General features: G+C 43.1%; 1 protein-coding gene across 12 annotated transcripts in view; it reads right to left on the bottom strand.

Moving 5' to 3' along the window:
* PLCB4 (phospholipase C beta 4) overlaps nucleotides 1-16,599 on the bottom strand; it is a 485,151-nt gene that overhangs the window by 145,916 nt on the left and 322,636 nt on the right. For all 12 annotated transcript variants that reach the window (XM_070800681.1, XM_070800689.1, XM_070800690.1 and 9 more), the window contains 3 exons: nucleotides 15,876-15,956; nucleotides 14,252-14,311; nucleotides 12,705-12,848 (listed from right to left, as the gene is read on the bottom strand). In XM_070800681.1, coding sequence (XP_070656782.1) covers nucleotides 12,705-12,848; nucleotides 14,252-14,311; nucleotides 15,876-15,956 — 285 coding nt within the window. The remainder of the gene's footprint in view (nucleotides 1-12,704; nucleotides 12,849-14,251; nucleotides 14,312-15,875; nucleotides 15,957-16,599) is intronic.

The following is a 16,599-nucleotide window of genomic DNA, read 5'->3' as shown; positions in this document are numbered from 1 at the left end:
TCATCTCAGGCACTGCCAACCCACCTCCTCACGTGTCCCGTCTTCCAATTATACACCAAAGATAAGAAAACACACAAACACATGTAGGCCCATGTTACACACACATTATGTATCCAACGACATTTTTTTTTTTGCTAGCAGTAAAAACTGGAGCTATGTGGTAAATGGAGAAGCAATTTACAGCTAGTGACATTTTTCTGTCCCAGGGGCCAAAAGGTGAAATTCAAACTTCTGGTACAATTAGAGTAATTCATTTTGCATTCCCTTGGCAGAGTCATTTGATAACACTTGCAATTAGGGCAACCCGAGTGACTGCAGGCTGGGCCCAGGGCTGAGTCTTTTCTCAGGAAACCTTCGAGTTCATGAAACCTCAGCAGAGAAAACATGTCCCCTGTGAAGATCACAGCGTTTGGAACAGAAGAGGCTGAGAGGTTTCCAGAGAAGCAAGAGAGGCAACAACCTAGAAAACCCACCTTAAAGGTCATGGGGACTTACATTGAAGCCCAAGAAAACATTTTAAAGGCCAAGAAAATACATGTGATAAAACCGTTAATGATAAAATATAGTACTATGTTAAACTGCTCTCCTGGTGGCTCAGACAGTAAAGAATTGCCTTGTAATGCGGGAGACCTGGGTTCGATCCCTGGGTCAGGAAGATCTCCTGGAGAAGGGAATGGCTACCCACTCCAGTATTCTTGCCTGGAAAATGCCATGGACAGAGGAGCCTGGTGGGCTACAGTCCATGGAGTTGCAAAGAGTCAGACACAACGGAGCGACTAACACTTTCACTTTCACGTTAAATTGTACTGGCATGAGCCGAACTTAATAAAGAGAAAATTGTGTGCCCATTAAAGAGACACATTAGAGTGAGTATGGGGGTTGTAAATTGGGGGAAGGGGGCACTCCTTAAGCGGACACGGGTCTTTCTTTGAGGGGTATGCCGTTGTAGAACTAGATGCGGTCATGGCTGCACAGCACTGATACACTGTGCTCAGTCACGGAGTCACGTCTGACTCTTTGTGACCCCACGAACAACAGCCCGCCAGGCTCCTCTGTCCATGGGGTTCTCCAGGCAAGAAGACTGGAGTGGGTTGCCATTTCCTTCTCCAGGTGATGTACTAAATGGCACTAAAATGTTCACTTAAAACAGTTAATTTCTTGTGAATATCACTTGCATTCACTTGTGACAGGTCTCACTGGAGGCTTCTTTCTCACTTTGCTCCCCCTGTGACCCCAAGGAAACCTTCTTGATGAAAGCAACAAGGCGCCTGAGAACCACAGTGAAACCTCTTCCAGCTCCAGGGCTGGGTTCCTGCACGTGCATTTTGGTAAGGAGTTTTACTAAGAAAAATAACACTAAAACCCCACATTTGATGATTTAAGAAACTGGGGCGGGGGTGTTTAAAAAAATAAAGATAGTCGCCTTTGGAAAGTTAAGGGGTGTAGAGATGGGGAACACAGAGACAGGAGGTCAGGGCCAGCCTGCAGATGAGCAGCCAGTGAGCTCCTTCACACCGTGTGACCACTGCAAGTCCGGGACACTCACATCCCTCAGAGAACGTATTCTAAATTCACTGTCTCTTCCTCTCTTGCCCCAAAGTAACTGGGCCCTCAATTTCTGATGATCTTAGCAGCATGCTCTCAGTTAATCAGATTTAAAATCTCCAATTTCACCTGGAACAGTCTCTTGATTTCACACATTTCTCAAGTCTTCCTCCTTGTGTAACTGCTGAAGGCAAGAACGACTTATTTCCTTGTATCCTACCTCCGCAGAGCTGGCCCTCTGATGTCTGCTGATGTGGAACCCACAGATTTGAGGGTCAACAGTACAATGTTATTTTATACAAGGGACTTGCATCTGTGGATTTTGGTATATTCAGGGGTTGGGGGGGCGGTTCCTAGATCCATTTCCCTGTGGATATGGAGGTACAACTGTACTTCTCAAACTTGAATGTGTAAAGGAAGCACCTAGAGATCTTGTGCAAATGCAGACTCTGATTCAGCAGGTCTGAGGATAAGCCTGAGACCCTACATTTCTAAGTTCCCAGGTGATGATGACCCTGCTGGTCCAGACCTCACTTTAAGCAGCAGTGCTCTGAGCCTGATGTTATTACCGCATTACCTTCCCTGCCAAGGCAGGAGACATAAAAGATTCGGGTTCAGTCCCTAGGTTGAGAAGATCCCCTGAAGGAGGAAATAGTAATGCACTCCAGTATCCTTGCCTGGAAAATCCCATGGACAGAGGAGCCTGGCAGGCTACAGTCCATGGGGTCGCAAGGAGTCAGACAGGACTGAGCAACTAAAATGATCATCTTTTTAGAAGGTCAAGATCATGTTGCATCCTTCCTACAACTCAAGCCATGACCTTCTGTTACATCCAAAGAATCTTCAGTTTAGACACAGGGATCCAAGCAACTAATTAGTACCCTCCTTGGCATCTAGTACACGTTTTTGTTTTGTAAAGAAATTCCATGTCTTTATAGGGGAAAGTAACTTCAAGGGTCATTCACTATAACTCTCTTCTTTTAAAAATGAGGATAAGAAAGCCCATGTAGAAGAAATGATTTGCCCACATTTATAATTCATCAAAAAATAATTCTAGGATGAACAACTGAATGAAGGAAGGAAAAAAGACACAAAGAGCATCTTCACTTAAATGTCAGTGAGGTAAACATATTATGCAAACATTAGCATTCACTTTAGTGCAAGTTCATCCATGCTGCATGCCGGCTGTTGTCTCGAGCTGAGGTTCCAAATGATCCACAGAGAAGTTTGCTATTCGACACGCACAGCGCTAACAAAAATGAATATATTTGTCAACATTTTAACATCAGGAAATTTCATGTAAAAAATCCAGATGTCCAGTATCTCATGGAAAAAACACCACCAACAACCATCTAGCAACCTCTGGGCCATGTTCTGATGGTTGGAAAACTGGCAAGAGGTAAGTGCCCCCAGATGGGGTATGTACCCCTCACTTCGCTACATCCTATTCCATTCCTGTCTGTCTCCCAGCACCTTTCCATTACTCACATCATCTCCCTGGCTCCCGTAGGCATCTGGGTCAGCAACTTCTGGTCTAAAGGAACTAATTTTTGATAATACAGAGATAAAGAAATAATTTCAGAGTGCAAAGAGCACCACCATGGGTCAGACACTAAGTCCTGGATCCTGGGACAGACAGTCTGGCAAGAGGAGCATGAGAACTGCTGGAGGAAGGGAGGGCAAAGATGACAGGTGGCCACGGAGGCCCCCAGGACAAGTGTTACCCACTCCACATGCACTGATGCATACGACCCTCCCAAGGCTCAGAATTTCATGGTCTCCACATTCAACCCAGCTATTAAGCAAATGAGCCCCACTTTCTTTTTGGCAAGAAGAAAACACCTAGGTGAGATGGGGACACTTAAAGCTCACAAATACGCATCCACCCATTTGCTCCAATTCACAGCTTGTCCTTAAGAAAACTTTTTACTGCCCCTCATGATTTGCTTCTCATGAATTCGGGATGGTTTCAAGAAAAAATAAAACAAAAGCATGCCAACATTCACTCTTGGAAACACGAAACACACACACACACACACTCATATACACGCACCCCATCCCAAACTTGAGCCTCAAAAAACCATGAGACAATGTGGTGAAGAACTTAAATCAATTAGTATATTGGGGCTTGGACGATGGATAGGAAATGCAGATTTACAACTGAGCTCCTTTAGCATTCAGCAGGCATCGGCTCAGGTGAGCCTAGGCAGCAAACCAGTAAATGCAAGTTCCTCAAACCAGTAAATGCAAGTTCCTCAAGGCTGCTCTGCAAGAGAAGCAGGAGAAACTCCTTACAGAGCTTTTCTGCAGGGCAGCAGCTCTAACCTTGAGCTCCTCAACTTGAGCACTAGGGCAGAGCCTAAGATCTCACATCTTGGATTAAGTTCCCAGGTACCGCTGAAGCTGCTGGTCAGGGACCACACTTTGAGAACCACTGGATAGCTAACACAATTAAAACTACACTTCAAGAAATAGCTTTTTCCCACCTAGGGTCACAGAAGTAAATTCATTTTAATCATGCTTTTTGTATTAGTGAATTCTAACCATTTCTGGTAAGGCCACAGGAATCAGTAGGTCCATAGATTCACCTGACTGCTGCCGTCAATTAATTTGATAAAAACTTGTTTGGGTTCAAAGTGGCTAAAATATTTGGACTAAGTCCATTTGTATGCTAAGCAAATGGGGACTCAAACTTCATCCAGCATCAGAATCACCTGGGAGGCTAGTTAAAATATTACTGTAAAAATACTGAATCACGATGATGTGCCCTCAAATTAACATACCATTGTTTATCTTAATTGTTTATAACATTGTATATTAATATAACTGTTATATTAATCAGTTACACTTTGATTAACAAAAAGAGAAACAAAACAGATAGCTGAGCTCCATTCTGAGAATTTCAGATTTATTAGGCTGGCATAAGACCCAAGAATTTGCATTTTTAAGAAAGTCCCAGGTGAGGCTTCTGGTTAGATCCCTTTGAGTAGGTCAGTGCTTGCCTATGGGTAGAGGACCTAGTTGAAAGGAGGGGAGCTCTGCATGAGTGCTAAGTCGCTTCAGTGGTGTTTGTGACCCTTTGCAATTCGACCCTATGGACTGCAGTCCGCCAGGCTCCTCTGCCCATGGCATTCTCCAGGCAAGAATAACGGAGTGGGTTGCCACACCCTCCTCCAAGAGACCTTCCCGACCCAGGGATCGAACTCGAGTCTCTTTTGTCTCTGCCTTGGCACGTGGGCCCTTTACCACTAGCACCACCTGGAAATCTCAGGGGAGCTCTGCAGAGTGTGAGCAAAGCCATTAGCCAGCACTGACTAAATGTGAACTTGATTTTTCTTCCTTAACAAAACAAAGAATAAATCCCTTCTCCAAGAACTTTTGCAGTGATTCTTCCACTCAACATAATTTCAATTCAGCAGAGTGATTCTGACATTCAATCCAATTGACTAAAATACGATTTTATTACCTGTAATAAACTATCTGACCTTATCTTTTTTGTCTACAAGAAGAAGACACAACATTTTTGTAATTTACTTTCTACAGTATTCAATCATGGGTTTATTTGATGACTTGGTTACAAAGCATAATTTATGGAGTTTGCCAAATATTTACAACCTACAGAAAGTATGATGAGCAGTCTGGAAGTTGTCTAAACTCAAATCCAAATCTGTGCATTTTGAACTTCATAATAACAGCTTATTTTTGTAATCAAAATAAAATTCAACTTGGTATAAAATAACATATTTATTTGTGGAGATTTTCAAAGAGGGTTGCCTTTCAGTCTTATGAACAGTGACTGTGCTTGCAGTTTGCTCTGTAGCACCAGCTGGAACTAAATGAAAGACATCTGAACTCCCTTCAACATGCCAGAGACAAAATCTTCCCCCGCTAGTTGTATCCTAAGAGAGAAAAAAATACATCAGAGAAACCAAATTTCTCTTCTAACTAAAGAAGTTTATTACAATATTTGGCATTTTTTGTAGGGTTTATGGGCTTCCTTGGTGGCTCAGACAGTAAAGAATCCGCCTGCAACATGGGAGACCTGGGTTCGATCCCTGGGTTGGGAAGATCCCCTGGAGGAGTGAATGGCTACCCACTCCAGTATTCTCGCCTGGAGAATCCCTATGCATAGAAGAGCCTGGCGGGCTACAGTCCCCAGGGTCGCAAAGAGTTGGACACAACTGAGCGACTAAGCACACAGCACAATAGGGTTTATCGTAAAACAGTGGCAGAGAGATGAGGAGGATTCAGAAAAAAGCTCTATTACATACAGTTTAGAAAAAAAATGGGAAATATCTCCTCCATGCAATTGTTTTTACTTATAGATGTTTTAGGTTATGTGACCAATCAGACACACCGATTACCCAAAGGCATACCGGATTTGAGGAAAAAGTACCAGCAATTTGCTAGCAATTCCTTTTAACAGAAGACCTTTAAGGAGAGGAAATGAAAGCAGAGTTTTCTAACTGGAATGACAGGAAGGATTTAGGGAAGCAGAAAATAATGATCTCAATTGGAAAGAGGTCAAGACACTGGGGTTACAGCCTCCAGGCTTGTCATGGATCCTCAGCAACAGCCCCCTTACATCCTGAAAAGTGACTCTAAAAATAATGCCATGGAATCCCAGACATTTTGGATTATGATTGAATCACATTTTCTTGGTTTTCTTATCCAAACATCATTCTCCTAGCTTTTATTATAGCTAAACTGTAAAAAACTTTAAGGTTATCACCTAGGTTAGAGTTTATGGATTCAGACCATAAACCTCAATAAAATGAGGGCAAATGTATGGACACTGAGGGGGAAAGAGGGTGTGATGAACTGGGAGCCAGGGAGTGACACATATACACTGTAGATACTATGCATAAAATAGACAACCAATGAGAACCTGCTGTGCAGCTCAGAGAGCTCTGCTCAGTGCTCTGCAGTGACCCAGATGGGGAGGAAATCCAAGAAAGAGGGGATGTATGTGTGCATGCAGCTGATTCACTGTGCTGAACAGCGGGAACTAACACAACATTGTAAAGCAGCTATAGTCCAATACAAATTAAGGTTAATAATGAAAAAGAAAAAATAAATCATACCAAAAAAGACAAGCGAGAAGAGAAAAACAAACATCTTTCTCTCTGCGTCTGATTCCACTCCAGGAGGCTGCCACTGTTACATGTTTCTTTGTCATTCTGGAAATTATATATATATATATATGAGATGGCTGGATGGCATCACTGACTCGATGGACGTGAGTCTCAGTGAACGCCGGGAGTTGGTGATGGACAGTGAGGCCTGGCGTGCTGCGATTCATGGGGTCAAAAAGAGTCGGACACGACTGAGCATCTGATCTGATATATATATATATAAAGGGACTTCCCTTGGGAGCAGGTTCAGTCCCTGGTTGGGGAGCTCAGATCCCACATGTCCCGTGGCCAACAAACCAAAACATAAAACTGAAGCAATATGGAAACAAATTCACTAGAGTTTAAAGATGGCCCACATAAAAACACTTTATATACACAAAACAACAAAATGTATGTACTGAGCACTGATTACATGTCAGGCGCTGAAGGTTCTAGATGCTAGGATGTAGCAGGGAATGGGAAGGCAATAAGTGAACGTATGGCGTGTAAGTAGTGGTACGCGCTACGAAGGAAAATAAAGCAGGACAAGGAGTTAGCATGTGCTGAGGGGAGATGCGGCAGGCAGCTAAGGTGAGGTTCCAGCAGAGAAATGTGAGGGAGGAAGCGCTGCATGTAACTGGGGAATCGCGTGTTCCAGGCAAAAGGAATCCTATGCACAGGTGAAGTTCCCGAGGCTGGAAGGAAATAGGGAGGGGGGTGGTAGCAGCCAGAGGAAGGGAGGTCAGAAGGGACTCTTTAAGGCCCCGTAAGCCTTGGAGGATTCTAAGCATCAGTGATGGGATCTGAATTACTTCCTAGAAACATCCTTCCAACTGCTATTTTGGGAACAGACTACAACAGGTAAGGTCAAGGCAGAGAATTAGGGGAGAAATGGTATTGAGTTGGAGACCACTGCAGTGATGGTGATGGTAGAATCAGCTAGATTCTAGACACAGAGTGTTTGCTAACAGACCGATCAGGACACACGAGGAGAGTGTCCGTGGCCTCAGCAACTGGAAGGATGTGGCTGGAAGGTTTGATGTGGCCTTACGTTTAGGATCCTATCAGACATTTATTCCATAGGGGAGAAAGCTCTATAAAATTGAGCTCAAATCTTGTTAAAGAGGTAGAGGGACTGCTGCTGCTGCTGCTACTAAGTTGCTTCGGTCGTGTCCGACCCTGTGTGACCCCACAGACGGCAGCCCACCAGGCTCCCCCGTCCCTGGGATTCTCCAGGCAAGAACACTGGAGTGGGTTGCCACTTCCTTCTCCAATGCGTGAAAGTGAAGTCGCTCAGTCATGTCTGACTCTTCGTGACCCCATGGACTGCAGCCCACCAGGCTCCTCCGTCCATGGGATTTTCCAGGCAAGAGTACTGGAGTGGGGTGCCATTGCCTTCTCCGGTAGAGGGACTAGGCAAGCTTATTTACTCTTTAAGCAGAGGGCATGGCTGAAGAAAAGACAAGATGAGCTATAAGGGTGTTTTTTATACAAGTGTCATCTTTTATCTCGAGAAGGCAACTTGGCAGCAGCATCTTTTATCTAAACAAGAAAATGCACCGTCATTTTCACTGTCTCAGGTACTGTGAAAATATTTTGTATTTATTTGAAACCTTAACTCTAGTAAAGTAAGACTTCACATTAAATGTTATTGACTCTTAAAACACCCACTTGAAATAAGAAAAGATATCAGAGAAACCTTTTAGGAAGTGGAGGAACAAGGAAGTAAGATGACTTTCACAGAGTCAGGCAAGGTCCCACATGGGAAAGCTGGTCCTCCGTCAACAGGACATGAATTGATGAATCCCATCTGCCTGGATTCAATGTTTGGTTAAGTGAATTTTTCAGAATCATTGGACTGTAAGTATCATACAAGCCCAGGAATTAAGAATAGACTCAAGAATCTCAAATAAATACTCCTAAGCAAGGTCTGTACTAGAAAGCCTCTTAAAACTTCTATATCACTGGGCAGACCAAGACTTGTCAGATGGCATAAAACAATCAAAACATTCTGACCACCCAGGGAATGGCTAATCCTCACAGTTAATAAGCTATTTTTCAACATTTTGTAAGTTTCTGCTCTCATCTTGCATGAGTACCATGAGTTATTTATGTTTATTTCTATACCTGTTTGTAATAAAAACTACATCAATCAGTAAAAAATGCTTGTGGAAGGAAAGAGGGTGGCTGGTTCTTTCAGTGAATACTTGGGAAGATTTCTTTAAAGGTAAGTTGCGAAGAATTTTTTCTCGAGTTCTATGTAAATGAGACAACTAAAAGATTAGGGAAAGAAGTTAGTCAATTGGAGGATTCTGTTCTTTAACTGCTCCAAGAATGTCTTTAAAGTCGACTCAGTTGTGTTTTAAAGAAACAAACTGGATATTTCAGACAATGCATTATGGGTGAAGTACAAGTGGAAAAAAAAAAGGCTTCCCAGGTGGTGCTAGCGGTAAAGAATCTGCCTACCAATTCAGAGATGCAAGAGACAAAGGTTCTATCCTGGGTTCAGGAAAATCCCCTGGAGTAGGAAATGGCAACCCACTCTAGTATTCTTGCCTGGAAAACTCCATGGACAGAGGCGCCTGCTTGGCTACAGTCCATAGGGCCACAAAGAGTTGGACAAGCCTGAGCACACATGGCAAAAAATCCATCAACCACAACCAATAGACCCAAACTGAATGCAAAGATTTTGGCCCTAACATTAAAAGATTGGCCAACAACTGTACCAAATCTATATGTTTCAAGTTAGAATAGCGTCTTTGTGGAGTTCTGTCCCAGGCCACAGGTGTGAGGCCTTGCGCCAAGGCCACAGAAGTGGAGCCCAGAGCCAAGGGCACCTCTGAAGCTGACCGAGCCCCTTTGTAACCGTGGCCCCAAAGGCCCCCTGATCATCACCAACCAGCTTCCTGACACCAAATTCAGCAAAAATGCCACCCCATGATCACCCTATCATGCCTTAACCAGTCACCTAAAGCCAAGCCTCCAGCAGGAATCTGCTTTGTCTTGAGGCTATAAAAACCGGCTACTAACCCACGGAAAGTGTCGCCTCTCCCTGGTCCGTCAGGAGTCTGGCCTGCTGCACTCGCAGTGCCCAAGCTATCTCTGCTCTGTGTTCTTAATAAACTCACTCCCTTCTGAAAGGCTCTGTGTCTGGAAATTCTTTTCCAACCCAAGCTCAGCCTGCCATAAGAGTGTTTAAGGTCTGTAAGTGTAATTTTTAAAAATGATGGTTTGCTTTAACTGACTTCTGTGATAACGTGAACAGAATATCGCTAGCTAAGAGCTGTTCTATGGTCCCATGATCCTGGGCTCCTAAGTTGTATTCATGTCAAAATGGTATCACCACAAAAAACCCCACATCTTATCTTTAAGTATAGACTTCTGCCCTGGAACACAGACTTATATATCACGTATTTGTGACTATAGGGTTCAGACCATGGCTCTTAAGTAAAACAAGACTGCAGCAATCAAAGCATGGAAGTAAGGACATTTCGATCTACTGATCCGAGCCACCTTCCCAGGGCTGTACTTGCTCAGGGACGGGGTGGAGTTGACAGTATCACACAAGAAATCAGAAGGCTGACTTTTAGGCTGGACTCTGGCCTAGCCTGCTGGGTAGACTCAGGCGAGTTCTTTTCACTTCTTGGCTTCCTCTTCTACATCTGAAAAATGCAGTGTCTCAGTTCCACCTCCAGCTCTGAAATTCTAGGACTCTGTGATCTGAACAGTGAATGTACACTGGGGGCTTTCGATGAGAAAGGCACAGGCACTTTCCACGTAACGCATCTTGTAACCTACATAGCAATCCTACGAGCAGGCACTGTGATGCTGTTCCATTCTGAGATGAAGCAGGTGAGGTTCAGCGAGGCCACTCTCGTGTCTTGGTCACTCAACTGGGAAGAGGAAGAGGCAGGATGTGCGGCCAGGCAACTTGTTCCCTATCCCAGATTCTTAAGGTCATATGAGTCATAGGGTTTCTTGTAATACGACAAGTTGACAAAAGACATGACACAGGTCTACAGAACTGTCATTTTGCAACATTTCAAGCATCTAAATATCTGTCTGGTTAACAAGTCTTTCTCTTTCTGGGTGATCAGCATGGACTTCTGGGTTTGAATGTTGCTATGGCAAATAGCAACCAGAAAGACCTTTGTAGCAAATAACATTAGTGTGCACTAGAAACAGTGCTTGTTTAGATCAGCAGGGTTCAAGAAACCATCCAAATGGGTGTTGATCTGAGCACCGTAATGAAAGAACAATATTGAAAGCAACGTCTGTTCTCCCAAAGCGAGGTGATCTGGAAAAGCAGCATAAAACCAACCAAGCCATGCAAGTACAGAAGCAAAGGCTCTCATGTCATATGAAACATCCATTCCTGCCTGGACCCAGAGCCACAGTTGGGAGCTTCTCAAACTTTACTGCACATATGAGTCACTGGGCAGGCAGAGGGGTGCAGAGGAGCTTGTTAGTAATGAAGATTCTGGATCTGTAGGTCTATGTGGGCCTAAGATTCTAATGTGCAGGGAGTTCCCACTGAGTGTGTGCAGCTAGAAAGTGGACCACACTTTGTGAGTGAGGGTGAAAGAGTCTTGACAGTCTCAGTATCTGTGAGGGTGAGTCTTGAAGGTCTCAGTATCTGTAGAACTCAATTCTGCACCCCTTGATTCTGGGTCCAGGGTAAAGTCTTCTCATCTCAGTTTCATCAAATAATCTTACCTGGATATTCCCTGAGGGCTCTAAAGTTCAATATTTCTAATGATGACCTTTCTCATTCAACCCTGTACTGAGCTTCTACTTGCAGGATCAATGGGAAAATAAAATGCCCACCTCCCAGTCTCCCAAACCCAGATCTCTGCCATGGAAGAGCAGAGGCCCAGGCCTCTTCACACATTTTACGCAAAGATAATGGTGCTCTATCTACAGGTAATACTGCCTGAAGACAGACAACGTGCAGGAGAGTGAATGACATTCGAGGCTTTCTACTTTGGGCAATATTTCTTTAAGACTCACTTGCCAGGGCAATGGTAGGCTGCTTATGGTACTAAGATGGATCATAACCCAACACTTTCATAGCTTACAGGCAGGGTGGGTACGAATTATCTAGACGTGCACTAACAGGGTAGCCACACCCATATGCAGCAACTGAGATGCAGTTCATCTGAACTGAAAATGCGTATTATATTTTGACAACTTTGTATGAACAGAAGAATGTAAAATATGTTAATTGATTATATATTGATTTCCTACTAAAATGACATATTGGGTTACAAAATGACATACCAGAATTTAAAAAGATACATGCATCCCTGTGTTCAGAGCAACATTGCTTACAACAGCCAAGACATGGAACCAATCTAAACGCCCGTTGACAGAGGAATGGATAAAGACGATGTGGTACATTCATACAACGGACTACGACTCAGCCGTAAAAAAGAATGAAATAAGGCCATTTGCAGCAACATGGATGGGCTTAAGAGAGGATCACACTAAGTGAAGTAAGCCAGGCAGGGAAAGGTAAATGCCATATGGTATCACTTCTATGTGGAATATAAAATAATGAAATTAATTTTACCTCTGGCTACCAGGAAAAATTAAACTACATCTGTGGCTTGCATTATATTTCAGCTGGGTAGTGCTGATCTAACTCTTTGCTAGTCAAACTGTGGTTCTCAGACCAGTAGCATCAGCATCAACTGCGAGCTTGTTAGAAAGGGAGAATGTGTCCTCACCTCAGACCTACTGAATCAGAATCTGCATTTTTACTAAATCCCAGATGATTCTTGTGTACATTCTGGTTAGAGAGGTTCGTATAACATATCACAGTCAGTGTTTAGGCTGCTGGTATTCGTGAGTGACACGCTGAAAGGGTATTGTGCTTGCTGAATTTTTTAGGGCAACATTCTAACAAGCAGTGGAAACTTTCTTTAAAATTTAAATTAAATTATACAATTCAAAATATATATCAAAATGACATTATACATGAAAAATTATGTGCACCACACATGTCCATATGGGAATGGAAGGAGGCTGTGTCACGGAGGATACCTTAGTTATTTCTGGATTTTCAGCCACCATGTACGTGAAACTGATGTTCACCAGATCTGCACCACTGCAGACGCAAACTATCCGCCCTTCCAGATCATTTTCTGATTTGCCAAGAGCTTCAAGAGCAGCCAAAATTTTGGGATCCTATAGAGGTAGACAGATAGGAAAAAAAGTACATTAGATCACAGAGCATAGAAAAAGAAACTACATTTGATGTAAAAACATCCAGTAAAGCAAATTCTTCATTCTATCTAAAAATGTCCAGATATCTAGTGTCATTCTAAAACTCATATAGGTAAAATCTATCACACTACACATTACTGGATCTCACCTGGTAAGAAAGGTATTATACAGTTATTGATTTAGAAGGTGGGGAGGCAGGGTCCTCCTTTCAATTGAGGGCTGTAGCTATCGAGGACGTGAACTATGGCAACAGGACTCAAAGGCTGTGCCTGAGACCTGACTGTCTGCAAAGGTCCAAGGGGTTTCTCACAGAGAACAGTCGCGGGGGATTCATGTACACACATGCAGGGCACTGCCACAGTCAGCAACCTCAAGTTGTTTAAAGTGAGATTGAGTCTTTCAAATAGCCTGGACACAAAGAATGAACACGTGCATCTCCAGGAGTCCTGGCCTCCTCATTTGGAATGAAAACTGTGTAAGTTTGCCCTAATTAGCAGATAAAATAGCGGCTTTGTCCTCTGAAAGAACTCAAGCGGAAATGCCAAGGTAGTTATACAGAGATTTTAAACTAACATTAAAGAGCGTCACTAACAGAAACCAAAAACAAAGTGAGGAACAATTATAATTTTGTTTTGAACATCTAAACACCTGCAAACCTGCAAGACTATTATGGAAAAGGGAATACATGCCGTGCTGGAATATTCTAGGGGAAAAACCATCTTTTAAATTCCTAGCGCAAATAGCTTCTCATTCAAACAAATCAATCACTGTGAAGAGGCTTATTTATGTGCTCTGTCATTCTCTTTTCTCAGAGGCAAACTGAGCCTTCAAGGTGAGCCAGGGTCTGCGTGCACAGGTGCACAGACATGGAACTACCCGAGTCATCTAAATTTCCACATCAGCCATGGACCAGAAGTGACTCACTGTTTGCTGAAAAAGAAGGTGGGGATAGGGGGAAGGGGTGCTTGCCAGATTAATTTCTGAGTTAAGGGAACAGTTTACTTCGATGCTCATATCACACAAGGGTCATAATTTTCAGAGGTTAATAACAATTTCTAATTAAACCCAATGCAACCCAAATCACCCAACCATTACAGATGAGATTTCTAAACTGTATCTGTTCTTGATTTGGGGGCAGTAATGGGCCTCCCTGGTGGCTCAGTGGTAAGGAATCAGGAAGATCCCCTGGAGAAGGAAATGCAACCCGCTGCAGTACTCTTGCCTGGGAAATCCCATGGAAGAGTAGCCTGCTAGGCTACAGTCCTTGGGGTCACAAGAGGTGACATGAATGAGTGACTAAACAACAACAAAGGGGTTACACAATAGTCTGTGTCCAAAGAACAACAGACACCAAGCGTGGGTACCTTCGGTGTGGCTCCCAGCCGAACACTGTTGATGAGGGAGCATTCTAGCACTTGGCCTTCCTGCAAAGAGAGCACATAACACAGCAGTGAGTCTAAATTCTGCCAGACCTACAGCACAGACAGGTGATTTGCAAATGTTTGTGATGATGAAAGCAATGCTGATTCAAGTGAGGCAGAAGCAGGATTAAAAACAAGTAATAACAACAATAATAATTTTCAACAATCAAAAATAGTCAAGATATTTTCCAACCAAACTTTGGTCCATTCATGTGCGTGAAGTAAAACCAATACACTGACACTGAGTTGTGGTGAAGGAAAGTGCAGTGTTTACTGTAAGGCTCTACTCTCGCTCTAAAACCCTCAACTCCCCAAAGCAAAGGGTTTCAGCAAAACAACTTCAAAGGGCAGCTGAGGCCGGGATATTGCAGGGTATACGATCAGCTAGCGCACAGTTCTCTGACTGGTTGATGGTGAGATAACATGGTTCACAGGGGTGAACATTATTAATCCTGAGGCTCCAGGAGGCTATGTCCTTATGGTCATCAAGCAATTAAATGCTTCCATTGGGTGGGGGGTTTAGGATCTGTGAAATAACTCAGGAAATGTGCATCAGATACGATCTAGGAACTTCAGAGAGGAGCTAAAGAGGCGGATATGGGGGAGGGGTCTGTTCTGGGAAGGCCCCATAGCATCCTGCCTGGTCGCAGAGACCCCAAACATTCCATTCCATATGTATATATATATACACACATATATATGTAGAATGCAACTCTGAATAAGTGCAAAATGTTACTTTTATATATTTAATATTGTGATTACTGCCATGTATATTCGGAGAAGGCAATGGCACCCTACTCCAGTACTCTTGCCTGGAAAATCCCATGGATGGAGGAGCCTGGTGGGCTACAGTCCATGGGGTCGCAAAGAGTCGGACATGACTGAGCGACTTCACTTTCACTTTTCACTTTCATGCATTGGAGAAGGAAATGGCAAGCCACTCCAGTGTTCTTGCCTTGAGAATCCCAGGGAGCCTGGTGGGCTGCCATCTATGGGGTCGCACAGAGTCGGAAATGACTGAAGCAACTTAGCAGCAGCAGCAGCAGCCATGTATATTATTAAATATATGTGTGTATATGAAATATTAGTGGGACTATACTAAATTAAACTCTGATTCTACTCTTCAGAAATTCAGCTCAAAGGTTCACAAAATGTGAACGCTGTGCCATGTGTTAAGTCCTGGAAAGTGCCCTTAAATGCACCTCTGAGACTTCAGCTTGAATACCTCTCTTCTGGGAAATCTTTTTAGCTCCCAAGATTTAAATCAGACTTGCCTGCTTTTAAGCTCTTGTAACCTGACCTTCTCTTTCGCAACTCTCAATGTCTTGTAACTTTCTTTCTTTCTTTTGGATGCCCGACCTTGATTCTAGGCTGGAATCTATAAGGATCACATCCTTGACCATTACTATGTCCCCAACGCCTGGGCACGTGGAAGCACATTTTAAAAAGTCTTGAATGAATGAGTAAGTGTAGGGTCCGTACCCGCAAGGGGCTTTCCGTCACTTGTGGAGAAATGAAATGCCTTCACCCTGAGAGCAAGAAGGAGCAACTTGTTTTTGTGCCATACCTTGCCTTCACTTCTCCAGGTCAGAAAGAAGCCAAATTCATCTACTTTGAAGAGGCAGTTGGGTTCAAACACAAAGGATTCCTGTGAAAAAGAAATGTGTTGATCTGCATGACTCACACCATTTTGAATCTAATAAAAATGCAAATATCTTTTAGCATCTAAACAAAAGATAAATGCATCCTGAATCTAATGACCACATTTCTCATTATATTATGTAACATTTTCATTTTGAAAATTTCTTGCATTCACTTTTGCATTGAAAGACTGATCAATTTTATATAGCATCTTCCTTTAAGGCAGTTTTAAGAACAAAACACACTAATGTTCTGAAGGTACATAGGGAAGTTTTCTCTAAGATTTCAGGAAAAAGAGCTCCTGGAAAGGATTCCCAGGTTTCAGCCAACTGGTCTCACTCCACACAAGAGGAATTGTTGCTGGTCTCTAACATAAATCAAAAATCAGGAGATAATTTTTTTTTTTAATCACTGATTTTTTTTTTTTTTTGTCTACAGAATTCAGCAGTCAGAGGATTACTCACATAACTCCTGAGGTTTCTGCTTATATATCCAATCTCACTGGGTGTTCCATAAACTGGGACTTAAGCAAGAGTTTGAGCTACTCAAGTGTAGTCATGGGAGCAGCAGCATCAACCTCACTTGGGAGATTGACTGCATTGGCAGAATCTAGGGCTCCAGGCCAGACAGACTGAATCAGAGTCTCTGGG

This window comes from Bos indicus, chromosome 13 (assembly GCF_029378745.1).
Source record: "Bos indicus isolate NIAB-ARS_2022 breed Sahiwal x Tharparkar chromosome 13, NIAB-ARS_B.indTharparkar_mat_pri_1.0, whole genome shotgun sequence".
Classification (NCBI taxonomy): Eukaryota; Metazoa; Chordata; class Mammalia; order Artiodactyla; family Bovidae; genus Bos; species Bos indicus.
Note: the sequence above shows the minus strand (reverse complement) of the source record. Positions and strands in the feature narration are given on the sequence as shown.